The sequence below is a fragment of the Cydia fagiglandana genome, chromosome 26 (assembly GCF_963556715.1).
Source record: "Cydia fagiglandana chromosome 26, ilCydFagi1.1, whole genome shotgun sequence".
Lineage (NCBI taxonomy): Eukaryota > Metazoa > Arthropoda > Insecta > Lepidoptera > Tortricidae > Cydia > Cydia fagiglandana.
This window is the reverse complement of record NC_085957.1, coordinates 5,820,023-5,847,152: the sequence shown is the minus strand read 5'-3', so window position 1 is coordinate 5,847,152 and position 27,130 is coordinate 5,820,023. Positions and strand designations below refer to the sequence as shown.

Genomic DNA, 27,130 nt, shown 5'->3' with positions numbered 1-27,130 from the left:
CACTGAAATGTAAAGCCCCCTCCAGACTATGCGCGTGAATCGCGGGCGAAGCCGCGAACGCGAATGTGGAGTCGATTTTCGCAGACAGCGAAATCGACTCCACACTCGCGTTCGCGGCTTCCCCCGCGATTCACGCGCATAGTCTGGAGGGGGCTTAACCTCGCATTTACACGTCGCGTTCGTTATACGGTATTTGACTACTAGTCAAATCAGTTTCTTTTTTCGAACTGTCACAACGATTTGCTACTATGGAATTTATATGAAATACTGGCATGTGACGTCACGATCAAATTATCTACTCTTTATAGTTTTATACGGGTTTTAAAATAGAACTTTTGTCTAAAAATAACTGCTGTTTCTCTATTAATCTTCTGGTGCTTTATTTCTTGCATTAAATAAAAACCAAAAAATTACTTTGCTAATCCGCGTAAAAAGATAACGTGCTAGTCAATCAGTGCTAACCCGTTATACTTACTTGCGTATTTTTTTCATGCAATTAATTTTCCCACCCTCCCACCGCAAAAATAAATACGCAAATAAATATAACAAACCACCACCAAAAGAATAATACTCGACACGTGTTTCGCCTCTCTACGAGGCATCCTCAGGAGGAGTATTATTCTTTTGGTGGTGGTTTGTTATATTTATTTGCGTATTTATTTTTGCGGTGGGAGGGTGGGAAAATTAATTGCATGAAAAAAATACGCAAGTAAGTATAACGGGTTAGCACTGATTGACTAGCACGTTATCTTTTTACGCGGATTTGCAAAGTATTTTTTTGGTTTTAATTAATATGGATTTCCGCAAAGTAACGCCTGATTCTATTAACTATTTCTTGCATGGTTAAAAAATAATTTATATTAAATACAGTCAAATGCCTTTTCGCCTCACCATTCGCACGAGTGTGTAGCGTGGTATTACAAATCAGCATTAAATGTAAACTACATAATTTTAAATAAAACTATTTGACTGGACGTAAGTAATAGCGAGTCCTATAAATTTTACTTTAACAAGTGATCTTTTGCTTGCGACTTTTTAATGAATAATTTAATGATCACTCGATATTTGTACCTACAGATGTAGTGCATAATTGTTTTCCAACGTATTTTCACGGAAACTTACGAACGTGTCTTGATATTTCAGTCAGTCTCTGTACAAAAAAGTACTGACATTGACTGAAGTAGCATGACAAATACGAACGTTTCCGAGAAAATACGATGGAAAACAATTATGCAATACATCTGTACTTACCATACTTAACCTTTTGGACGCCAATGACCCATATATCCGCGCCGCAGGTTCAACGCCAAAGACTGATTAATCGGTCCCAAACCACGGAGCAACATAGACCTACGTGCATATGCATAATGTTCAATTTCAGTTTAGACACTTCGTGACGTGGCGTTTTGTGTTTGACACGCTGTCAAAAAGGTTAAGTTACTTGATCAGATGATTTTGAAACCTGAGTTTATTAATATGAGCCTTTATCGTGTTCTGTCTTTTGGTGTGCTTTATACCAGCGGTCGGCAACCTGCGGCCCGCGGGCCTCCTTGGCTATTTTGTATGTAATAGTGACAAACGATAATGTCTGATAAAGTCATAAATATTAACAAAGTACGGCCCGCGTCACCTCCGTTAAGGGGCTACCCGAGGTTTTCATCGATTTTTGACAAGTTTTAAATCGTATCTCCTTTTTTTGCACTACAGATAGAATTATAAGACAAACGGTTATCGGTTCTTCAATCTTTTATCTCCGGTTGTATCCACCGGATTTTGAAAAAAATGAATACTTATTTTTTTATGAATTTTTTAAACATTGCCTAAAAAAACACTTTTTTCGTATCTAGTTTGCAGTGAAGGATCTTACATGTACGAAATTTACATATTTGGGTTCGTTTTTGAAGTCTCAAAAATTGTGTCCAAGGTTTTAATTTTAAACTAATTAACACAAAAGCTATGGCCAGAAAACCAGTTTTTTAGCCTAAAATTAGTCAACTTTGATGCCAAATATCTAAAAGACAATGAACTTTAAAGTAAATATGGGGTACTATCTTGCTTAAAGCCGTTGCTGTTAATATGATAAGCTACAAAAAACATTAGAAAACTAAGGGATTCAGATCGAAGGTCATTGGCGTGGGGGAGCCCCTTAACTACTAAGTATGTGGCCCTTGGCTGCTAAAAGGTTGCCGACCGCTGCTTTATACCAACGTCTTTTAAATGTTAAAATGTGTGTAGCCAAAGGTTTTGTAATAGTATTTAAATTGTTGCCAAGTGTGAGAGAATTGGAGCGGTTTTCAGACCAAAGGGCATTTAGTAAAATGCGTATGGGCCAGTATGGGGCATGTATGATTGTGAATGCCGTCTTTTATGGCTCTTCTACACGATAGGCCAACGCCATCCACTGCGAGGGACGCAGCCATGCGGTGGAATGAGATAGCAATATCACTTGCTCCCTCTAACGCATAAATGCGTCCCTTGGAGTGGCCGGCGTTGGCCCATCGTGTAGAGGAGCCATTACAGTATGTAGAACGGGGCCAATTTCTACGGAGGCAAATACTCTGTTTACAATATGAAAGTTATTTAGTTATTTACGATACAAGTGCGAAATTCGCACCTGTATCGTACAACAGTACCTGCATTTGGCCCTTTATATTTTCGACATAGTTACGTAATGTGCTTATTATTGCACGGGGTGACGTAATGAAGCACCTTTTGTACAGTCGCCATCAGATATATCGGAGCGGCCAAGGTGTTCACAATATCTGAACGCGCACTCTAATGCCTTGACAATAGAGGCGTGTTCAGATATTATGAACACCTTGGCTGCTCCGATATATCTGATGGCGACTGTACTGTAAAAGTTATTAATACCTTGGAGATGGGGCCTCTAGATACTTGTAGGTACGCTTAACTTATAACTTTATTTTAACTGCAGTATTGATATTTATAAAATATACCTATATATTATGGTATGCATGTTTAAAATGGATAAATTGCATATAAATTTGTACTTATAAACAACTATTACGTCAAAATGCTTAAGTAAGCTATCAATTGACCCCAGCTAATTAAAATACTACTTTAGCGATCACAAGCGATAGTATATATCACTACGTTAAGCAATATTATTCTAGATTTACTAAGTAATCTTTGGTTGAAACGCTTCTAAAAGTAAGTGTATTCGATAACGAAATGTGTTAAACAGGGAAGTATATTAATACCTACAAGTAAATATACGGACACGATAGGTTTCGAAACGCCGAAATATTCGGTAAAAAAACGGTATATTATATCAATGTTATATTTATATCTATCAAAGTGATATCATGTCGCGTCAATGATAAATGCAAGCGGCAAGTAAAATCGTAAAGAACTGTGCTTTTTCCATGCTTGTCCAACCACGGTATGAACTAGACGTTGATCTTAGATTTTGCACCGCATATGTGCGACGTCCGTCCTGTACCTACGGATATGATGGTCGTTCTATGCCTACGTGACAGCGTGATAAAAAGGTGTCCGTCAGTTTCTATCCCGCGGTGTTAAAAGGTGACAGTTATTTTATCACGTCGATAAAACCATCCATAATAGGCCGGCTGTAGGTTTGACATAGAAAGAAAAGCACCCTAACATTCATGAAAGACTCGATAAAATAGTCTAAATTGTCGCTGTCACTTATCGTCTTGTCAAGAGAGATGTGTAGTGTTACGTACGAGAAAATTTATGAAAGAGGATGAAAGGGAATGTGGTTATTCTTGGATGTATTTTAGATATTCCTGGGGTAAAACAAGTGCCCATCATTTTAAAGTAAAAGGTGACGAAGTGCGGCTAAGAAATATATCTCAGTTTGTTACGTATTACCCTTACGAGCGCCAATGACACTTTATAATGATTGCATGAAGACTTTTTTTTGTTTTTTTCGATGTGGCGCGCGCACAGCTCTTGTGAGCAAGGACCCCGCTAAGGATACGGGCGAGCCTTGCTCATATGCATATCTGTCGCCAGTTTTCCCTTAATCGCCTTATACGACACCTACGGGACGAGATGGGGTGGTGCTATTCTGCATGCAGACGTTGTAGTTGTACACTATACTGCTATTTTCTTTCTAGAAAATACTTCGATCTTTTGTTAAATAATTTGGGCTAGGCGTCCAAGGGGTTAAAATGGCTCATCCATTAGCCTAAGAAAAAAGTACCTAAAAACCTAAACAAGGGAATTTAAGAGTCTTTTATTATTCAATATGAAGAATTATTTGCTCTATGAGAGCTATGTGTTCATGGTGGGGCATTCAAGAAAAGTGTCGGGTAAAGCTAGGAATCTGATTTTTAGCACGATAACTTTTGATAACTTAGCTTTGGATTCAAAGCCTAATTAATACAGATTTCTGGAGGTTATTAAGGTAGCTGCCATACACGTCACATCTTCGACAAAGTAAAATGTTTTTGCCGGGCTAGCACATGATTGGCGCGACAGTATCTCGCCACGAGATAGACTACCTCTACTCTTTAATTAGGGGTCATCCATTAATTACGTCACACGAATATCTAGGTTTTTTGACCCCTCCCCCCTCCTTGTCACACTTGGTCACATTTGGCAAACCCCCCCCCCCCCCCTAGTGTGACGTCACATTTTTTCTACGAAATCGCCAAATCGAATTAAGTAAGTACCTAAGTATTATTAATATTTTATCAAAATATCTTTGACGATATAAATATTAGTAATTTTATAACCCAAAACTGCTGAAAGAAAATTAAACGAATAAAAACGATTATCGTTTTAAAAACTTGTTATTTTAATGTACAGCGAATAAAAAAATTTAAATAAATTTTCGGTTACTGATGAAGTTAAAGTGACGTCACAAAGTTTGTGTCTCCCCCCTCCCTCATGTCACAACATGTCACATTTTCTTGACCCCCTCCCTCCCCCTAAACGTGTGATGTAATTAATGGATGACCCCTTAATACAGTTAGAAAAAGACGGGTAGCCTATTTCGCGGCGAGATACTGTCGCGCCCATCATGTGCTTGGCAGTACTGCTACAGTTTCTACCAAATTGAATAGAAGAGTAGAGGTGATATTCATTTGTGTCTAGTTTTAAGTAGTTTTCCTGGACGAATAGCGTTAATTCAATGATTTCAGGAATTCAAAAAGTAATTTGCACAATGAGTTCAATGTTAGGCTTTAGCACTACATCCTAAGATTCCTAAGCAATATACAACATAAACATATTATACGTAGCATACAAGTAGATATCGATTTATATACAAAGTGTATGTTACAAACCTAATGGGTATAACTTGGGCATTGTGGGGTGGGGCGGCGACTTACAGATGTAGTGCATAATTATTTTCTATCGTTTTTTCACGGAAAGGTTGGCACGCGTCTTGGTATTTCAGTCTGTCTCGGCACAAAAAGTACTGAGGTTGACTGAAGTAGCATGACAATTACGAACGTTTCCGAGAAAATACGATGGAAAACAATTATGCACTATCTATGTTCTTCAATTTCATGAATACGTGTGGAAGCATTAATTTCTCAATTTAATCAGATTGAGCGAAAATTTGCCCCGTCTGTTCTATAGGTGCATAACAAAAAAAAGTGTCAAGCCCCCTCCAGACTATGCGCGTGAATCGCGGGCGAAGCCGCGAATGCGAGTGTGGAGTCGATTTTCGCAGACAGCGAAAAAATTTAAGTTTAGCGACATATAAGCTTTATTAACTCACATTATAGACGGGTCTAACGCGAATTATATTCAATTACCTTTATTTACCGACGTTTCGACACAGGTTTCACTGGTCGTGGTCGCGGCTGACTGATTGTCCCAGCAAAATGTCAAAACAGAGATTTGTGCATCTACCCGACGAAAAGTGTATGGAAAAGTTTGGGGTAGACATCGCTTTTCCACACACTTTCCATACACTTTTCGTCGGGTAGATGCACAAATCTCTGTTTTGACATTTTGCTGGGACAATCAGTCAGCCGCGACCACGACCAGTGAAACCTGTGTCGAAACGTCGGTAAATAAAGGTAATTGAATATAATTCGCGTTAGACCCGTCTATAATGTGAGTTAATATGTATTCAAAACGCGAAAGTTTAAAATATTATATATAAGCTTTACATGTAGAGAGAGAATACATATACCTAATATTAATAAATCTCTCTCATTATATCCTCCTGAGGTCCAAGGTCCTACCTATAGTACTTATTCAGTTCAGTTCAAGTTGCTTTTGCTTTGTTTCGTTCAGTTTTTGAACAACGCAAAATCAACTCTATTTCCTACATTGTAGGTTCATTTTCTGTGGCAAATTTTGTATTTTTCATTTGTATGGCTGGGCCTTAGGCGGATATACTATGTTTTCGCAATAAAAATCAAGCGCAATTAGGTCATATCATCTTTGAATATACAGTTGTACAAAAATCATAATATATATAAAATGCAATGCAGTATTAAAAATATAATCGCGTTTAAATGTTTCCTATGGAAATATAAGTATTCATCTAAATATCCATGTGTTCAATATACCTACAGTTTTTAGATGCTATAAAACTTTTAAATAACTGCAGGTCTAGCACAACAGGAGCGCGACAGGATCTCGCCCGCGCGATACATAGACTACCCGTCTTTACCTAACTGTATTAATGAAATCTATTAATCGTTAGTTTATCTCGCGGGCGAGCTGTCGCGCCACTTCTGTGCTAGCCCGGCTGGAACTATTAGAGTTAGACCGAGATAAGTCTGCAACGATTTTGATAGCACACGCAGTGCAAGTGTTATTTTAGACGTCAAACTTCTATGAAATTATGACATATAGATAACACTTGCACTGCGTGTGCTATCAAAATCGTTGCAGATTTATCTTGGTCTAACTAAAGCCAGTCCTTATTTGATAGGTTAATAACAATTATCTAATTACTTTCTGTAGATACCAAAAACCACCTTTAAAAATATATTTTCATTGCTCAAAGGTTAACAAGTAGAGACGCTCTAAAGGGATAAGTTCGCCTTTTTTCATGCTTAAATATTAACTTGTGCCTGCGTGATTTTAGTTTTATGAAAAAAAAGTCAATAAATTGAAAGGTGTATTCGGGTACCTAATTTTGAATACTTTCAGAAAGTACGGTAATTCCGAAAGTAGATTTGAATCTTTAATAATATGATGAAAATATATTTTTGGAATTGTCCGACTTTCTAAATTATTCCAAATAAGGTACTCTAATAAATGTGTCGCTTTACTTCAAACTCTGCTAAATCCATTCGACCCTCTCAGAAAATATCTACCGTCTTTATTAAAATCACATAATTTAACACATGGATTTACCCGAGTTTGAAGTTAAGCGACTCAAATGTTAATTGAAATTTAGAAATGGATAGATTGATCGTCAATCATTTAATCTTATCTGATAAATATGTGTTCTTATTGAATGATAGACTTCAAAAATATTATAAGTATTATTCTCTTTATTTATTTTTCTTCTTAAGTTAGGTTAATTATAATATGAATATAAAAGTAAAATATAAAAACACTTACAAAACAATAAAAAAAATTATAAACACATTATAAAAAACCTAACCTAGGGTGCCGCCGGCAGCGGGGCAGGGCCCAAGCTGCCGGTGGTCAGGGCCGCAGAGTGAGGAATCTATAAGCAGAGATGTGACTTATTTGAAATACTTGTATTTAAAATGCAAATACAAAATGCAAAATACCTATTTTGTATTTTGTATTTAAATACCTTTTGATGAAAACTATTTTGTATTTTATTTGAAATAGTTTTTGGGACCTATTTTGTATTTTCAAAATACAAAATACTTTATAGTAGGTAGGTAATGTAGGTAGGAGTTATTACAATCTCTTCTGATGTTACAATCCTGGCAACTCTCTCATTCTTTTAACATGGAACTGTTGAATGAATCTGTTTAGTAACGTCGCACATGACCACAAGCGTAGCGAGTGGTTAAAAAAGTGGAATCTTGAGTGTTGCGAGGGTTTCAAGGCGCGAGAGGAGAACAAACTTTTCTGCCCTGGTGAAACACAAACGAGACGTTTTCATCACACTAACGAGAAGCATTATACTAGCTGTAAAACATTACAAATTAATGCTTTAAAAGTTGGCCGTTATAAACCATCATCCATACAGCCTACCGGTTAATATGAGCAAACAACTAGAAATTTGCACTTTAGAGGATTCATTTCAAAGAATAAAGAGAGTCTTTTCAACTCGGAAATCCCGAGTAATACTTTTTAATTCAGACTAGGTATTCACTACTCAGAGTACCTTTTATCGCAAAATATTTGTATTTTAAAAAAGTATTTTGAAAATACCTATTTCGTATTTTGTATTTAAATACAAATTCAAAAACTATTTTGTATTTTGCATTTGAAATAGTATATCAAGGAAGTATTTGTATTTTGTATTTAAATACTTTTTATAAAGTATTTTTCACATCTCTGTCTATAAGTATTATTATTATTTTTATTTATTTTCGAAATGCCAGAGGACTTCAAATATTGTTGGTAATTATAATTAATTATTACTAATCTAATCAGGCAGATAATTTTGAAAAAATCTGCAAAATTCTCGTGTTGGTCATTCGATATGAACACTAAAGAAAAAATACCTGACAACTTTTTATTTCTAAAATAAATTGAAAAGTTGTTAAGTAGCTTAATAAAAATACTTAGTTATATTCTGAAATGGACTCTGTGGACACTGGCGTATATATCTATAATGTATATTATGTCGCTTTATGTTTATAAACGTAAATAATAACTATTTCATGACTTTTGTCACATACTTACCATAAACTCAGGTAACTTTAGTCCATAACTTACAAGGTCCGAATTTAAGTTCCAGTAATATTATATATAAGTATTTTTCAAATAATTTGAGTTGAGTATCTAATATAGAAAAAGCATTAGTATATTATATCTAAGCTCAGCATTAGTATATTATATCTAAGTACAAATCAAAAACGCTCGTCAATAATCAACGTTAAGCTGGACCATAGTTGTGTTATAGTTACCTGAGTTTACGGTAGTCAATTAGTTCGTGTATTAATATCAAAATTAATATTAAATGTGCATAGTTTCACTAGAAATGGTGCAACGGCAACACTAGTATTACACAAGAGAAAACTATAGCAGTTTTATTTGGATATTTATAGCCGGTCAAACAACATTGTCAGTAGAAAAGGCGCGAAACTCAAATTTTCTACGGACGCTAACCCTTCGCGCCAATTTTTTTTTAATTTGGTGCTCTTTTCTACTGACGAAAATGGCTTGACAGACTATAAATATATTTTGGAAAATGTTTGACACGATTTGATGTACTCGTATGTTAATCATAAACGTGCCCCTTCTTTTGATTTATTTATTTAATTATTATAAGAATAAGGCGCACAAAAAATCGCTATACTTTGGAAGCGCCTCTTTTTAACCCTTTGAACGTCACACCTATCGTGAAACTATTGGGCTGTAGCAGCGTGTTTCAGTTTACTTTGGCGATCAAAGGGTTAACATTTCTGTGTGCTGTTATGTAGTTAAAATTGGAAGTGTTACATTTCTAGTGAAACTAATACTGTAACCTAGCATACATAGAGATTATATCTCGTTTGACTGTCTGTACGCGTGGGATAAGGAACTTTTGTATATAAAAGGTGCAAACAACACAATAAACATAAAATGTGAAGATACTTGTTTTATTTAACCTTTTTGCCGCCACGTCAATAAAATAAGTGTCATCAACGCCATGTCGAAAATTGCATGTAAACAAACCTGACCAAAACCACGACTTGATATGAAGTCGTGGCGTGTAAGGCACTAAATGTACTGACTTTATATCAAGTCAATGGCGGCGTACCCTTTGATCAGTGAAGACCACAAAAAGCGCCAAGAATTCTTGTAAGCGTTAAGGCTTATGACACGACGTAATAGTAGATACAAGTGCGAAAAGTAGGATAAATTGAAACACGACGATCGAAGGGAGGTGTTTCAAATCGACACGAGTTGCGAATTATCTTTTCGCATGTGAATTGTACAACGTTTTACAGTACGTTGTTGTCATAGGCACGTTTTGTTCTTAATCCCGCCCTAGGGCTGTAAAGTAGCACCATATGTACCTAGAAATATGCTATATTACGACACCAGGTGTTATAATAAGAACATTACGTAACTAGGTCGGAAATTTAAAGCACCATATGTACCTACTGTAAAACGCGAATTACCTATTCGCACATGTATCGTATGAGCGAATAGGTAATTCGCTACTCGAAGCGTATTTCCTATTTTTCGCACTTATATTGTAAATGACTATTACCTAAGTACCTACCTCTAACTGTACCTACGTGTATGATAAATGTAACCCAAAATTTCCTTCAAAATAAAACAATTTATTACAAATTCATCAATATATTCAATTCCTTAAATATTCTACATATTGCGTACTTAAAAAAAACATATAAAATGTACACACACACATAAATACTATGACAGTGTGTACAATAAAATACCTACAGGTATATTTTTACATGCGAGATCAATATTGTAGTAGGATATTTATAACATCTAGTTATTAGGTTATAGACAATACCCACAGGGTAACAATAGTTTATATAATGCGCCAATCAAAACCTATACTCTGTATCTTTAGGTATTTAAATAAAAGTAAACGAATAATTTGTGCATATTCGGGTAGTTATTACATTTATTGGTTAACCAACCAAATACAAAAGCGCCTGGATCAGTCACTGAACGACCTGACTTTAACCTACATTATTTGATCATGTTCTCATCTACCCTTATGGCTTAAGAAGCCATTTGAGGGTAGATTTTGTTTACTTTTATTTCAATACCTAAAGATACTTACAGACTTTAACTACAGAAAAAATACTATGTACAGAATTTTGTCTAATAAAATCGAAATTGGTTGAAGCTCACAAATCATGTTGCATATATATAAAGTATGTACATACATATAGCAAGTTCTTTTTCTCGGCGCAGTGGCGGCGCGTCAAACATATCCATAGGCAAGCCTGTGCTAATTTGGCTTACATATTTCCTTTACAACTCTGCTCAAACGTCCAAAAACAGGCAAGCCGGTGGGAATCGGGTAAATTATCAAGATACCTTTTGGCCAATGACGTTAAATGACGCGCGGCTACATCCGAATATCAACCTTCGTGCATTCCGACTAAGTTCACAATAACGCGTGACGTTCAAAGGGTTAACACCATTATAGAGCTTCCACACTCCAATCAGTAATCAACTGTAACACAGATACGAATTTAAAACCGAAGAGAATTGAGTTTATAGTGTTCATAGAGACGTTTTGTCAAAATAAATTATGTAGCGACTGTAAATTTACCGCCATCTTTCGACAGATTATACCGACTGTAGGTCAAAGGTATGGTGCACAGGCCTATTCGGATTTCGAGATAATCACAAGATCTAGAGACGATTTAGAGATCAACTAGATCTACGTTAGATATCGACTAGATGTGACTTGGATATCTAAGTCATAACTTGTCGAAATCGTTCAAGAGGACCTCCGGAATCGCGGAAACGTCAAATTTGACATGTCTATCTTACAAATATCTTTAAATTATCCATATCGTAACTTGTTGAAGTCTAGTAGAAATCTAATTCATTTCCCGAATCGAGCCGGCAATCTTTTCGAACGATGGCGCCATAACCTTCAGCCTACTCTCGAGTAGATGGCGTTAATATAACAAGTTAACACATATCAGTGAAAGAATAATGATCAAAATCAAATGGCGTTCTAACAGTTTTAATTGTCTGCCGATAGATGGCAGAAAATGTACTGTAGCTACATAATTTACCATGACAGTAACTGTCGTATTTCAAATTCTCTTTGTTAAAACTCAAATCCACTAAGTCTCCTGTTCCTGTTCCCGGTCGTGTTCCTGTCCCCACGTGTCCCCAACTATATACGTGTCATTCTGCTCCGCGTACATGGCGACATCTTGCGATATCTCCACCTCAACAACCTCCTTCTCGCCGACGTAGAACTCCTTGTCCGCGTTGGCGTTGTGCGCCCTGAGGTGGTAGTTGAGATGGCTGGATTGTTTGAACCGTTTCTGGCAGATGGCGCACTGGAACGGCGCGACGTGGGTGTGCGTGCGCATGTGTTGCTTCAGGTGGACGGATTGGCAGAATTTCTTGTCGCATATCACACAGCGGTAGGGTTTCACTTTTGTGTGGATTCTGAGGTGCTGGTCTAGGCCTGGAAACAAAGGTGTATAGCTAAATTTGGTGCTAACAAGTGTACAGTCGCGCGGCCGATGCTCAAAAATATCTGTACACGCCATCTAACGTTTTGACAGATATTTGTGAGGACCTCGGCCGCTCTGATATATCTGATGGCGAGTGCCTGGAAAATAAAAGTAGTCAAAATTGCGTTAGTTATTTAGATAGAATTTACCTGATTTCTGTGTTAATGCTTTAGGTATAAGGTAAATTCTATCTAAATAACTAAAGCAATTTTAACTACTTTAAATTATCTAAAATCTTAAACGGCTACCGGAGTTCCACTCGGAGTTCGGAGTTGACTTGGAGCTCCGGTAGCCGTTTAAGAAGTGTAACACTCTTGCGGTAGATGTCGCTAAGGGTCCCCTTGACCTATAATATGGTGGAAAGATTTGCTTGCTAGGGATGAGGTCTTGGTGGCTCAGATGGCAGAGCGCTGGAGTATCGATCCAGAGGCCGTGAGTTCAAGCCTCACCCAAGACAGCAATTTTTCCACTTTTAAATTTATTCTAAGCTTATTATGCATTTACCTGATTTCTGTGTGAAGGCTTTAGGGCAGAAGGTGCAGGGGAAGGGGCGGTCGCCCGTGTGCATCCGCATGTGCTGCTGCACCCCGCCCTGCAACAACACAACCATTCACCGTTAACTAGATGGATAACAAACTTTGTTACAAGTTACAAAAAAAAAATACAAAAATTTTATTTCGTTACCAGGCATAGATGACACATAGGCTTAACAAAACAGTTTCACTTAAAATATTACAATTTGGTTTGCAGTAGCCCTCACACTATAGTTCGTTTATTTTAGCATTATAAAGAACTTGGAAGAAGGTAAGCGATTTTGGCATGTCTTTTAATTGAAAAACGCTTATTAAAAATCAGTAACTATCATTTATGAAAGCAGAAGAATATAAATGATCGTATTAGATTCATAATTGTTACATATTTGCCGTAACTTATTTTTAAAATGTGTTTTTCAATTAAAAGACACATCAAGATTGTTTACCTTATTTCTAATGCTAAAAAAAACGAACCAGCCTGTGTTGTGAGGATTCTAGGAAATTCCAATAGATTTATCAATAAGATGATGCGAAAACAAATCCGCAACACCACAATCTACTGTAAACTAGATCGATAGAAAACATTTGTTACAAGTTAGGACACCAGGCCCCTGTTTCACCAACGTGACAGGTGCGACAATTGTCGACATCACTGTTACTGACGTCACAGGCCTCCATAGGCTACGGTGACCGCTTACCATCAGACGGGCGGTGTGCTTGTTTGCCACCAACATGTTAATTTAAAAAAATCCACTATATCGCCAGTTAATAAGTACTTATTTTGCGAAGCTAATGACTCACAAGAAACACGACAATTTTCATGAAATTCCGACACAGAACTCATTTGCTGTCGAGAATTACCGAAAGTTCTTTGAAATCTTGTGACAATTGTCATCATTATCATCATAAACATCGCAAGAGAAATACCTGTTTTTTGCCGAAATAATAAAGTTTTTTTAAACAATACAATGATGGTGACAAACAGGAATAAGGCCCGCCCGATGGTAAGCGGTAACCGTAGCCCATTGATGCCTATGACGTCAGCAACAGTGAGATTTGTCGAATTGTCACACCTGTCACCGTGGTGAAATTGGGGCCAGGCGGTTATAATTTGCGTTCTCGCGCGATGTATGGAGCCGCGCGCGGGAACGCAACTCATGCTAGACCGCCAGGGCGCCTAACCAACGTACCAAGCGTTTACACTCCGTAGCATAGTTATCTCTCTCTATCACTCTTCCATATTAGTGCGACAGAGACATTGGCGTCTCGTTCGCTACAGAGCCTAAGATTTGCATCTGAATACATTTCATCAACATGTAGTCATTTTACTATTATTAAAAAAATAATAATATGTTTACAACATGCAGGAAGCATGCAGTTTGGGACCCATTCTTCGTTATGTAACATATTATTACTCGTACAGGTGACTCTATATAATGTATAAATATTTATATATTTTGTGGATCTCGAAATCGGTTCTATTGAAATGAAATTTGCTATATGGAAGTTTTCGGGTGCGATATATCGTTCTAACTAGGTCTTATCTCTGGAAAAACGCGCATTTTTGAGTTTTCTTAGGATTTCCGAGCAAAGCTCGGTCTCCCAGATATAAACCATAATAAAATTAATGAATGTGAAAAGAATGAGTGAAAGAAGGCTAACAAAGAGAGTGTATAAGGGAGAAGTTGAAGTGGGAGTTGGAAGGGGTAGACCTCGGCGGACTTTCTCTGATCAGATCGGGGAAATCCTGAAGAAAGGCCAGGTCAAGAGCACCCTAAACCGGCGAGCGTGTATGAGGAATGTTATGAAAGGAAGCGAAAGAAGTATGTCAAGATCGTAGCAAGTGGAAATCCGTGGTCTCTGCCTACCCCTCCGGGAAATAGGCGTGATTGTATGTATGTATGTATGTATGTAATGAATGTACTAACCTGTTGAGTAAACCGCTTGTGGCACACGCTGCACTCGTATGGCTTGAGCTTGACGTGCGCAGAGTTAGTGTGGTCGGTCAGCTCGTCTATCGTCTCGAAGCCCTGCCCGCACACCTGCCATCAATAAATAAATAAGTTTTTGGCGAAAATTTCATTTTTGGTACAAGCTTTATCGCCGACTGTACTTTTTTTTTCCACAGGCAACTAATACTCATCGAGTCAATTCGAAAAACCCCAAACACAATTAGGTTTCGTTGTTTTATCACAGAGTTCCTATGGCCACCTCAGGTCTCCATCATCAGATCAGCTCGATGACACCATAATATTGCATTGTCACCCGACTTACGTATGTTTGCAAAATTTCAGCTCAATCGGAAACCGGGAAGTGGATCAAATTTAACATGCAAGATTTGATTACACACAGACAGACAACGGACAGGTGAAACTAAATAATAACTTTTTGGCAAAAATTTCATTTTCGGTACAAGCTTTTATCGCTGACTGTACTTTTCTTACGACAGACAACTAATACTCATCGAGCCAATTCTAAAAACCCCTAACACAATTACGTTGCATTGTTTCATCACAGAGTTCCTATGGCCACCTCCTGTCAGTCCTGTCTCCATCATCAGATCAGCTCGATGATACCATAATATTGCATTGTCACCCGACTTACGTATGCATGCAAAATTTCAGCTCAATCGGAAACCGGGAAGTGGATCAAATTTAACTTGCAAGATTTGATTACACACAGACAGACAACGGTCAGGTGAAACTAAATAATAACTTTTTGGCAAATTTTATTTTTGGTACAAGCTTTTATCGCTGACTGTACTTTTCTTACGACAGACAACTAATACTCATCGAGCCAATTCTAAAAACCAGGTTTCGTTGTTTTATCACAGAGTTCCCATGGCCACCTCCGGCCTCCATCATCAGATCAGCTCGATGATACCATAATATTGCATTGTCACCCGACTTACGTATGTATGCAAAATTTCAGCTCAATCGGAAACCGGGAAGTGGATCAAATTTAACTTGCAACATTTGATTACACACAGACAGACAACGGTCAGGTGAAACTAAATAAAAGCTTGTAATATTATTCCTTTTACATGCATTGCATACTACGATTTATCGACCACATACGCGCCAATAGAATTTCAACTTTAGCATTAAGATTTAAGATTTAAATTAGATTGTACTTTCAGGAAATTTGACTTGTCTTCAAATGAATCATCAAAGCTGGATTAATTGGAATATATTTAGATTTTTCGGGAAAACTTTGTAGATTGGTGCGGCCTGGGAAAGGGTTAACGGACATTTTTACACAAATTGACTGTAGTTCGTTTTTTTTAGCATTAGAAATAAGGTCTTTGTGTTTTTTAATTGAAAAACACATTTTAAAAATAAGTTACGGCAAATATGTAACAATCATGAATCTAATACGATCATGTATATTATTTTGCTTTCATAAGTAATAGTTTTTGATTTTTAAAAAGCGTTTTCAATAAAAAGACATGTCAAGATCGCTTACCTTCTTGCAACTTCTTTCTAATGCTAAAAAAAAAACGAACTATAAGCCCCACGGTAAGCTCAAGAAGGCTTGTGTTTTGGGTACTCAGACAACGATATATACCTACATAATAAAATAATATAAATATTATTAATTCTGTTTATAGGTGAATAGAATTCATTTTTAGTTTAGGGCGGCCAGTTACTAAAATTGGCCAATTACTGGCGAATTACCCTACTTTGATAAAATGTGACGTTTTGTTGATGATCATGACGTTCTATTGGTCTTTTCAGAGCCACTTGCACCATTTACTAACCCGGGGCTAACCCGTTAAACCGTTAATCCGGTGTCAAATTGTACTGCTAACCATAGTAACTCCAGGCAGGCGTGGCTCACTCCGCGATTTCGTCGCTTTGCTACAGGTAGCTATAAGTACATCCGTCGCACACCAATTTTGGTGGCTAGCCATAAGCCGCGCGTGGCGCTGTCGCCACCTAGCGGTCATATCTGCCCTGATCGTAACAGACGCGTTTTGTTAGAGAGTGAGTCTTCTGTACCTATGTAGTACTATTATTTATTCTGTGCTCCAGGCTTAACCGGTTAACCCCGGGTTAGTGTGATGGTGCAAGTGGCGATTAGCTGTTAATAATTTTTTTTGTCTATTAAATTTCCTCCAGACTGAGCATAGTAGCTCTACCCCCTCTGCCACGCATACGGTAGTTTTACTCCATAATCAAGTCGAAAGTGTCTTTGTGTGACGTCCGTGTCTTTGAACGGACCAATCACGGCACGGGACCTCGCTCACCTCGTCCCCCGCACCCCAGTATATTTGGCAGCATAGGTTTCATGAAATAATTGCTCTAAACTCGGTCTAGAGGATTCCTAGTTGGAGGCACTCGAATGGACCACTGGAACAATGTAACTGGCAGACATGAGGCGCGCTGTGTGCGGGCGTCAACGGAGCCTCGCAGACCTGGCAGCGGACCCCCTTGCGGCGGCGGGTGTGCGATGGTCACAGACGGTTGGAGGCACTCTTGTGGACCACTGGAACAATGTAACTGGCAGACATGAGGCGCGCTGTGTGCGGGCGTCAGCGGAGCCTCGCAGACCTGGCAGCGGACCCCCTTGCGGCGGCGGGTGTGCGATGGTCACAGACGGTTGGAGGCACTCTTGTGGACCACTGGAACAATGTACCTGGCAGACATGAGGCGCGCTGTGTGCGGGCGTCAGCGGAGCCTCGCAGACCTGGCAGCGGACCCCCTTGCGGCGGCGGGTGTGCGATGGTCACAGACGGTTGGAGGCACTCTTGTGGACCACTGGAACAATGTACCTGGCAGACATGAGGCGCGCTGTGTGCGGGCGTCAGCGGAGCCTCGCAGACCTGGCAGCGGACCCCCTTGCGGCGGCGGGTGTGCGATGGTCACAGACGGTTGGAGGCACTCTTGTGGACCACTGGAACAATGTACCTGGCAGACATGAGGCGCGCTGTGTGCGGGCGTCAGCGGAGCCTCGCAGACCTGGCAGCGGACCCCCTTGCGGCGGCGGGTGTGCGATGGTCACAGACGGTTGGAGGCACTCTTGTGGACCACTGGAACAATGTACCTGGCAGACATGAGGCGCGCTGTGTGCGGGCGTCAGCGGAGCCTCGCAGACCTGGCAGCGGACCCCCTTGCGGCGGCGGGTGTGCGATGGTCACAGACGGTTGGAGGCACTCTTGTGGACCACTGGAACAATGTACCTGGCAGACATGAGGCGCGCTGTGTGCGGGCGTCAGCGGAGCCTCGCAGACCTGGCAGCGGACCCCCTTGCGGCGGCGGGTGTGCGATGGTCACAGACGGTTGGAGGCACTCTTGTGGACCACTGGAACAATGTACCTGGCAGACATGAGGCGCGCTGTGTGCGGGCGTCAGCGGAGCCTCGCAGACCTGGCAGCGGACCCCCTTGCGGCGGCGGGTGTGCTCGTCGCGGTGGTGCGCCGAGTACTCGCAGCACGAGAAGAAGATCTGGTGACACGTGCCGCCCGCTATGGTCGCCGACGGCTGGAGGCACTCGAATGGACCACTGGAGAACAAAAGTTTGAGATTAAGAAAAATATCACGAATGATCACGATAGGAGGGGGGGGTCAGAGAAAATATCACGTGTAATTTATTTCTTCAAAGTGGGCTTGAAATCATCAACAGAGAGGGGGGGTCAAAAATAGGCCAAACATGATCACATGATTTCTGGACGACCCCTAACCTAAAATTTATCTGCTACTACCTACTAGCCTATCTTAGTAGAAAAGAAAAGTCCTAAGCCCTCTACGTGTACTCGGCCGGTCAACTCTACTACCGCGAATGTGAAAGGGTCTTTAAGAACAAGTTTGGCCCGGCCAGCCACATAAGAGCTTATACGAGGAAAACCCTTGATTGCCGAGGTCTATAGGTGAATACTTCGGCCGGCCAACCAAATTTCCTTGCAACTCAAGGCCCTTTCAATTAGGGTTACCAGATGACAGGATATTTCCTGGCATGTCAGGAATTTTGGCCTTTTGTCAGGAATGGGGACGGAACACGAAAATGTCAGGAATTTTTTGAATCGATAGATTTTTTTATCAAGTACCGTTTTATGTACTTATATTAATACAAATCCATCCATCCATCCAAGAGAAAAAATTATGGGATGTTACAAATTCTCTTCAAGTGCCAGAAACGGCCTCGCGCGACCGCTGCAGAGTAGCACACCAATTTACGCACGTCATTTAAATTTGAAATTTGAATAATTAAAATAATATCGAAATTCTAGTAACTCAAAAATGACGTATGCCACTACTTGAAAGGTTAATTTAGGCTAGACACCCCCCCCCCCCCCCCCGTCGTCATCGTCGTTAAAAATATGAATGTCAGGAAAAATATTCGGAATAAATCAGGGATTTTTGTCAGGAAATTCTACATCTGTATCTGGTAACCCTACGTTCAATAGAATAACATGTAATACGTAGGACTCACGTGATGGGCTGCGCTTCCTTCTCCTTCCTCATCACCACCACCTTTTCCTTGGCCTTCTCGACCTTCCGCCGCTTGGTGACGGTGGCAGTCTCCGCTAGCTCCTGGACCTCCTGGTCTTCCGCTGTTATGAAAAGAATAAAAAAAGTCAAGAGTGAACAGGCACCTTCTGGGCGAGCTCGCTCCATCGTAGGCCACGTCTACGCCTCGGCTAGTCTGTGGCCGTGAGTAAGCCCATTCGTAATAATAATAAAAAGATAAAATTAAAATTTAATTTTTATCAATAAAGAATTGAATTGAATATACAGTCAGCAGCAGAAGTTGCTAAGCGGGCGAGGTGTTCAAAATTACCTTGACACACTCTTAAGGTGGCCACTGACGAGCCTTCCGACAGTCCAAATAGCGTGGCTGCAATACAAAATCGGTCCGTGAATGTCAAAAACGTTCAATGTTTAATATTAGGATGCCGTCCATTTGGATGAATCCATTGTAACGGCATCCATTTGAAAGGCTCGTCAGTGGCCTGCTTTATTCTCTTTACAATGATATTGCATCAAGATCATTTTGTGCCCCTGGCCCGCTTAGCAACTTCTGCTGCTGACTGTACAATGGATATACAAAGATGAAAAAAAAAACTGGACAAGTCCGACGACTCGCCCACCGAGGGTTCCGTACTTTTTAGTATTTGTTACAGCGGCAACAGAAATATCATCATCAGTGAAAATTTCAACTGTCTATCACATGAAATGCAGCCTGGTAATGGACAGACAGACAGAGGGACAGTGGAGTCTTAGTAATTAGCATTTTCTTGTAGGGATTTTGTTGGGCGTTTGTTTACGTATTAGTTGGGCAACCGTTATATTTGGCCGTACGATTTGCTGGAGGGCCCTCGACAGAGGCCCTCCTGAAGATTCCCAACAGAGGGCCATTAAGGACTGTTCATTTTATTAAGCGGACACACAAAAAAGTATAAATTACATTTTTCTAATTCTGGAATCGCTTTATTTAGATAAATATAATAAAAACGGAAACCAACGCAAAACATTTTAATGTAAATATAGTATAATATAATAACATCGGTAAGATTTTCGTACTTTTACACGGTTGCGCCGTTCAAGTGCTTGCACATCAATTTTTGACACTTTTTGACAAGTTGTAAACAACATTCGTTTGAATTCTTTCAATGTTTTAGCTTCTCATCTACCCTTTTTTAAGTGCATCTTCACATTAGTCTAGTGCCACTCGATGGAGTGGAGCTCCGGGCAATTAGATGAGTTGACTTGTTTTTGAACGAAATCAATGTTTTTCAAATTCAGTAGCTTCACTTTCTGACCAGCATAGTGGGCACTTGCCAAATCAGGCCGAAATGAAGAGGTGACATTATGCGTCTGATAGACGGAAAGTTTTCGTTATTAGATGCATTATTTTCTGTAAATGTCGCAACCAAAGTTCATGTCGCAAAATAGAACAAACTTTTTAAGGCCACAGGAACCAATTGCCTGCCAGACAAGGACTTTCTTCATGAATTGGTCAATTTTGATGTTACTCTCCTCGTCGAATATATGATCTTCTACAACGGCATGGTAGCATCAGGGCCATTGGTAACGTACTACAGCAACATTTTACGCATTTTCCGTTGTCCATTAAAATGCTACGAAATTTATCTTAATGTAAAATGTAGTACAGTTTGACGCTTCTTTTTTTCGATTGCTTTCGCTGCTCTGTAATTCTTTTGTCCATTTTTTTCTTTCTATGGGTCCATTTATTGTACATACTTCGTATATTTTAATCTGTGCCTACTCTAACGCCTGCTGTCTTAGGAATTTCGCGAACCGATAAGTAATTTATTGATTTTAACAGCCGCATGACAATACTTTTGTTTCTGGATTGGCCGGGCCGCTTCTGTGCCGGGATTTTGTAAAATCTTCAAGCATATGATGCTCTCCAAATGTTTTAATTATTTTATTCACGTTTAACTTGGAAAATTTGTACATATTTACGATTTTTCGCAGTGAATACTAGCCTGTGCATCCTAATTGCAGAACTAACTTGCTATGTTCCAAATTTGTTCGGTCCTTCGGGAAAAATATTTGACTATTATGGGAACAAATATGTAGCAATTGATAAATAAGGGATTGTTAATTATATTGTTATGAGCTGTACGTCAATTGATTTTAAATTCGCCGATTAAAAGAGGTGTAAGAGTGTCCGCTTAGTAAACTGAACAGTCCTTAGAGTATTTTTTTCGTTGGGCCTATTTAAATAAATCATACAATTATTCAACGGTGGTGGTTTTGGTTGGGCCTATACACATTTGTTTGATGGTTGGTAAATTGTTACATTTGGCCGTACGATTTGCTGGAGGGCCCTCGACAAAGGCCCTCCCGAAGATTCCCAACAGAGGGCCATTAGAGTAATTTTTTCGTTGGGCTTATTTAAATAAATCATACAATTATTCAACGGTGGTGGTTTTGGTTGGGCCGTGGATGGGCCTATACACATTTCTTTGATGGTTGGTTAATTGTTACATTTGGCCGTATGGCTTGCTGTAGGGCCAACTGCAAAAAAATAAAAAAGGGCAATTCTTTCGTTGTTCTTCTGTTTGCAAATTCAACAATTACCCAACGGCAAGTCAGGTAGGTCGGTAGGTAGTCGTGCACCAGGTTGAAGGCCCAACACAGCTTGTCCCACAAAGGGCCAACATTGTAACTTTAACGTTGGGCCTTGTGTAGGATTCTTACAATACTACCGTAGGTAAATAGTTGTGTAATTTATAGTGTGCCTACAGTCTAATTATGTAATGGGCTTTTGTTTACGATTCCTATAGTTAAGTGGACGTAGTTTAGGGTAAAAGATCCAATCCACAAAAATCTGTTAGTAAAATTTGAACTTTAGGTCAAACGGAAAAGACATTCATTTAAATGACAAATTTTAGAGGATGGATCTTTTACGCTAAACTGCGTCCAAGTAAGTGGTTGTGTAATACGACGTTGGGCCTTTGCTGATAAATATTACAATTACACTACGGTAGGCATTGGTTGTATCCACATGAAGGCCCTAGGCAGCAGTTGTTGTTAATCTTCTCTGTATCGTTCCAATTTTAGTATATGTACTGCCGAAGCAAGTACACTTACTATACACTCTAATTCGTATATATACTAACCGCACTTCGAAACTTCGTAAGCGAGATTTATGTTTTTTGAGATTTAAATTGAGAAAATGTTGGTAAAATACAATTTTTTTAATTTATGTATAAATTTTATAGTTATAGCTATTAGATTTATAAGTTACTTTTAAAAAATATTATGATTATATCCGGAATAATCGAGAAAATAACTATAATTTCGATGTTTGGAGACAGTAACGCCATCTAGTGACGCCACAAGCAAACTCAACTGGTATTGTTGGGCATCAGTACCACAGCCAATGTTGGTAAATGCGATATTTGTGCTCACTGGGCCAACGAATGTTATCGTTGTTTAGCCATCGGTACCAAAATACACAAAGGCCCATTGTTAGGCGTCAGTGCCACAGCCAATGTTGGTAAATACGATATTTGTCATCATTGGGCCATCGGATGATATCTTTGACTAGCCAACGTTACCAAAATACACAAAGGCCCATTGTTGGGCATCCGTGCTACAGCCAATGTTGGTAAATGCGGTATTCGTCACCATTGGGCCAACGAATGTTATCGTTGATTAGCGAACGGTAGCAAAATACACAAAGGCCCATTGTTGAGCCTCAATGCTACAGCCAATGTTGGTAAATGCGATGTTTGTCGTCATTGGGCCATCGTATGATATCGTTGATTAGCCAACGTTACCAAAATAAACAAAGGCCCATTGTTGGGCATCAGTGCCACAGCCAATGTTGGTAAATGCGATATTTGTCATCATTGGGCCATCGGAGGATTCGTTGATTAGCCAACGTTACCAAAATACACAAAGGCCCATTGTTGGGCATCAATGCTACAGCCAATGTTGGTAAATGCAATATTTGTCGTCATTGGGCCATCGGATGATATCGTTGATTAGCCAACGTTACCAAAATAAACAAAGGCCCACTGTTGGGCATCAGTGCCACAGCCAATGTTGGTAAATGCGATATTTTTCATCATTGGGCCATCGGATGATATCGTTGATTAGCCAACGTTACCAAAATACACAAAGGCCCATTGTTGGGCATCAATGCTACAGTCAATGTTGGTAAATGCGATATTTTTCGTCATTGGGCCATCGGATGATATCGTTGATTAGCCAACGTTACAAAAATAAACAAAGGCCCGTTGTTGGGCATCAATGCTACAGCCAATGTTGGTAAATGCGATATTTTTCATCATTGGGCCATCGGATGATATCGTTGATTAGCCAACGTTACCAAAATACACAAAGGCCCATTGTTGGGCATCAATGCTACAGTCAATGTTGGTAAATGCGATATTTGTCGTCATTGGGCCATCGGATGATATCGTTGACTAGCCAACGTTACCAAAATAAACAAAGGCCCGTTGTTGGGCATCAATGCTACAGCCAATGTTGGTAAATGCGATATTTTTCGTCATTGGGCCATCGGATGATATCGTTGATTAGCCAACGTTACCAAAATAAACAAAGGCCCGTTGTTGGGCATCAATGCTACAGCCAATGTTGGTAAATGCGATATTTGTCGTCATTGGGCCATCGGATGATATCGTCGATTAGCCAACGTTACCAAAATAAACAAAGGCCCATTGTTGGGCATCAGTGCCACAGCCAATGTTGGTAAATGCGATATTTGTCATCATTGGGCCATCGGATGATATCGTTGACTAGCCAACGTTACCAAAATACACAAAGGCCCATTGTTGGGCATCCGTGCCACAGCCAAAGTTGGTAAATGCGGTTTCGTCACCATTGGGCCAACGAATGTTATCGTTGTTTACCGAACGGTAGCAAAATACACAAAGGCCCATTGTTGGGCATCACTGCCACTGCCAATGTTGGTAAATGCGATATATGTCATCATTGGGCCAACGAATATTATCGTTGTTTAGCCAACGGTACCAAAATACACAAAGGCCCATTGTTGGGCATCTGTGCCACAGCAAATGTTGGTAAATGCGATGGTGGGCCAATACAAAATTAATGTTGGCTACGGAACGAACCTCATCCCAACGTTTTCCCTACCGTTGGCACCGTGGGCCCCAACGAAAATGCTACTAGGAAGGTCCCTTTTTTACCCCTTGGGAACGGAACCCTCAAAACACATACCAACAATACTTGCTAATCTGACAAACTAGCATAAGTTAGGTTCTCGTGCGCGAGTGTACACTTGAAGTCGCGCTAAATGTATGGAGTCGCGCATGCGAACTCAACTCATGCTACAGTCTGTGCGGAAAGAGAAGAGTCAATTGTATGGGGCCCAATACATTCCAGCCGGCCTAGCCAAGGTGACAATCGCTATCGCTTCGCCATCGAATCGCTGTGTCTCTCTATCACTCTTCCATATTACTGCGACAGTGACAGTTGCGTTTCGATCGCTACGGAGCGTAACTGATTGGCATGTTGGCTACGCAGCCTTGGACTCTTCTCTTTCCGCACAGACTGGTTAGTTATATTGGCTATAAACTCATATCTTTCACACATGTTAACACAAGTATTTGTAAGAAAGGGGAAAACATAATTTAACTAAATCTAGCCCTTAAGTTTTATCAGTAAGGGGTTAATCTGTAAGCTCTGGTGATGATGATGATGATGATGATGATTAATATAATTATTAATTTATTATTATTATTATAGCCTCTTTATTTCCATAACTCATACAGTTTAATTAGTTTCTGTTAAAATGTTTTTATGCTGTAGTTGGTTTTCCTCCATTCATGAGGTATGGATCACGTTTGGGTAAAGGCCTCCTCCCATTTCTTCCATAAATGTCTGTGTTTGGCATTGTACATCCAATCTTTTCCTGCAACCTCTACTATGTCATCGGTCCACCATTATTAATTTACCAGTGGCCTAATAGGAAACAAGCACATTACAGTTTAACACTTTGACTACCGAGAGCCCGCCTGGTAGGCATTCGTAATGTTTGTTCAGATGCCGGGCAACCCGCCCAGGTTTCTGGGGTAGTGCGCCGTTTTTTGCCCGGTTGCGAAAGTGTTAATGCGCTGTAATTTACTGACCTTTGATAATGATGTAGCTGACATCTGACGAGGCGAGACTAGTGAGGCTAGTGGGCTCCATGACGGACAGCATCTGCTCCGTGCGTTGCTGGATAAGCTGGTTCTCCGCTGCAATGCGAGCTTTCTTGCCCTGCAATATTTAAAAAAAATGTAAATATAGCTTATAGGCACAGCATACAGATTTATGCTTTAAAAGCAAAATTTGCTCTATCGATGTCCTTTAAAATTTAGTCTATGCCACCCACATACCTCATCCATCAAAATCAACTCTAGTCTTAAGACTACAGAGGAACACACTGTAGTGGACTGCTAATTATACTACACTTCTCATAGCAGGGGTGCGAAAGTCCTGAATTCGGTCAAACTCGGCTCCGCTTGGCTCAGCAATGCTCCAAGCAATTATTACGGTTGACACCACTTGACTTCCTTTTGCGTGCACGACCACAGATAAGATAATCACTTGATTTTTGACAACCCTAAATAGCCGAAAGGGATAGTGCCATATATTAGAAACAGACAGCATGATTCGACCCTGAACCGCTGTCAAACTTCGTTTTTGTAGGAAGTTTCCTTTCTGTACCGTAGTACTATTAATTATTCTGTGCCCATAGTCAGTTAAAAACGAAAACTCACAGCAAAGAGTTCCTGTGTCCACACTTTTGGGTCCCCACTGGCGTACGCGTCAATATGCTCCATACGCGCATGGTTTCCCAGCGCTCGCTCATTGGCAAACGACTTGCCACACAGCCGGCAGCAAACTGTGTCTTCCTCATCCTCCACTACCTCTTTCTGCAAAAAAGAAGTGAAGTTTTAGGAACGAGTTCTAGTAGTCAGTTCAGTTCTATTTGGTAGGAAAAGGGAAGAGAATTTCGTACTTCTTACCTTTATCTTAGTGATTTTGGGAGCTGGCACAACGTTAACCAGCCGAATGGTCTTCTGCTGGTTAGCTAAACTAGACATGCTTGTCGCAAAGGGGTCTGTAATGATAGAACATAACATTACCAAATGACCACGATCTAAAGCTTCTCGATACTGCATAAAGGTGAATTAGATTGTTAATCTGCTGTCACATAAATAATATGATAAGAAACTTACATGATACTATCATTGTAAATGTAAAATACAAAATCCAAATAAATATTCGAAAAACCAGCGGGAACAAGCAATTGACAAATATTATTTTTTATTTACAAATGCATGGGCGTGGAGGCAAAGACGCAGAAAAAAGTAAAACTTTTATCGATTCGTGCAAGTAACCTAAAGAAAATTCACTTATTTAAATAAGTTTACGGACAAAAGGACGATTTGTAATCATAATACCAAAGAAACCATTGAATTTACCTCGTAAAAGTAGAAGTCCAAAGCTTGTCGGAATAGATTGGCGTTTGTTTTTTTTTAATTAAAAAAAAAGAAATCAAAAATAGAAAAAGTAAAAATTAAAAAAAAAACTTAATGGCGATTCACAACAATGTCAAAATACACTGACGTTTAGCGGCTAAAACTATTTTTGTATGAAAATACGTAGTATTTGATGTATTTGCACGAAATATCCCAGAAAAGATTCTAATGCGCCAATATGGCGTGGCTCAATAAACGAAAAGAGACGCCATTTCGTGGCTGGGTGACGCAGTTACGTCAGATAAGCGTGGGTTTCCATTGTCCGCTTGAACTATTTTTATCTTCACATATACACTTCCTATTTTATCAAAGATGCCTAA

The 27,130-nt window shown here is 39.6% G+C and overlaps 1 protein-coding gene across 4 annotated transcripts; it reads right to left on the bottom strand.

The window, feature by feature from the left end:
• Positions 1 to 10,384: 10,384 nt before the first annotated feature.
• Positions 10,385 to 27,090, bottom strand: LOC134677424 (zinc finger protein 778-like). 4 transcript variants are annotated; one of them, XM_063535886.1, is made up of 9 exons: positions 26,754 to 27,090; positions 26,288 to 26,389; positions 26,046 to 26,197; positions 25,413 to 25,542; positions 19,253 to 19,373; positions 18,139 to 18,325; positions 14,749 to 14,862; positions 12,792 to 12,879; positions 10,385 to 12,238 (listed from the first exon to the last, which is right to left on the bottom strand). In XM_063535886.1, exons 2-9 carry the CDS (start codon positions 26,370 to 26,372, stop codon positions 11,886 to 11,888), a joined length of 1,230 nt encoding a protein of 409 aa, XP_063391956.1. In that variant the 5' UTR covers positions 26,373 to 26,389; positions 26,754 to 27,090; the 3' UTR covers positions 10,385 to 11,885. The 4 variants fall into 4 exon arrangements, with proteins under 4 accessions (XP_063391956.1, XP_063391957.1, XP_063391954.1 ...); XM_063535887.1 differs by having other exon boundaries at positions 26,046 to 26,201; positions 26,295 to 26,389; positions 26,754 to 27,089; XM_063535884.1 differs by lacking the exon at positions 26,754 to 27,090 and adding an exon at positions 26,508 to 26,729.
• Between the last annotated feature and the right edge of the window lie 40 nt (positions 27,091 to 27,130).

Bases quoted from the DNA above. Each gene is read 5' to 3' on its own strand.
- LOC134677424 (XM_063535884.1), bottom strand. The intron at 14,863-18,138 runs GTACATTGTTCC...TATTGATGGCAG, and splicing joins GCGCGCCTCATGTCTGCCAG to GTGTGCGGGCAGGGCTTCGA. The intron at 12,880-14,748 runs GTTAGTACATTC...GTGTTGTTGCAG, and splicing joins ACAAGCGGTTTACTCAACAG to GGCGGGGTGCAGCAGCACAT.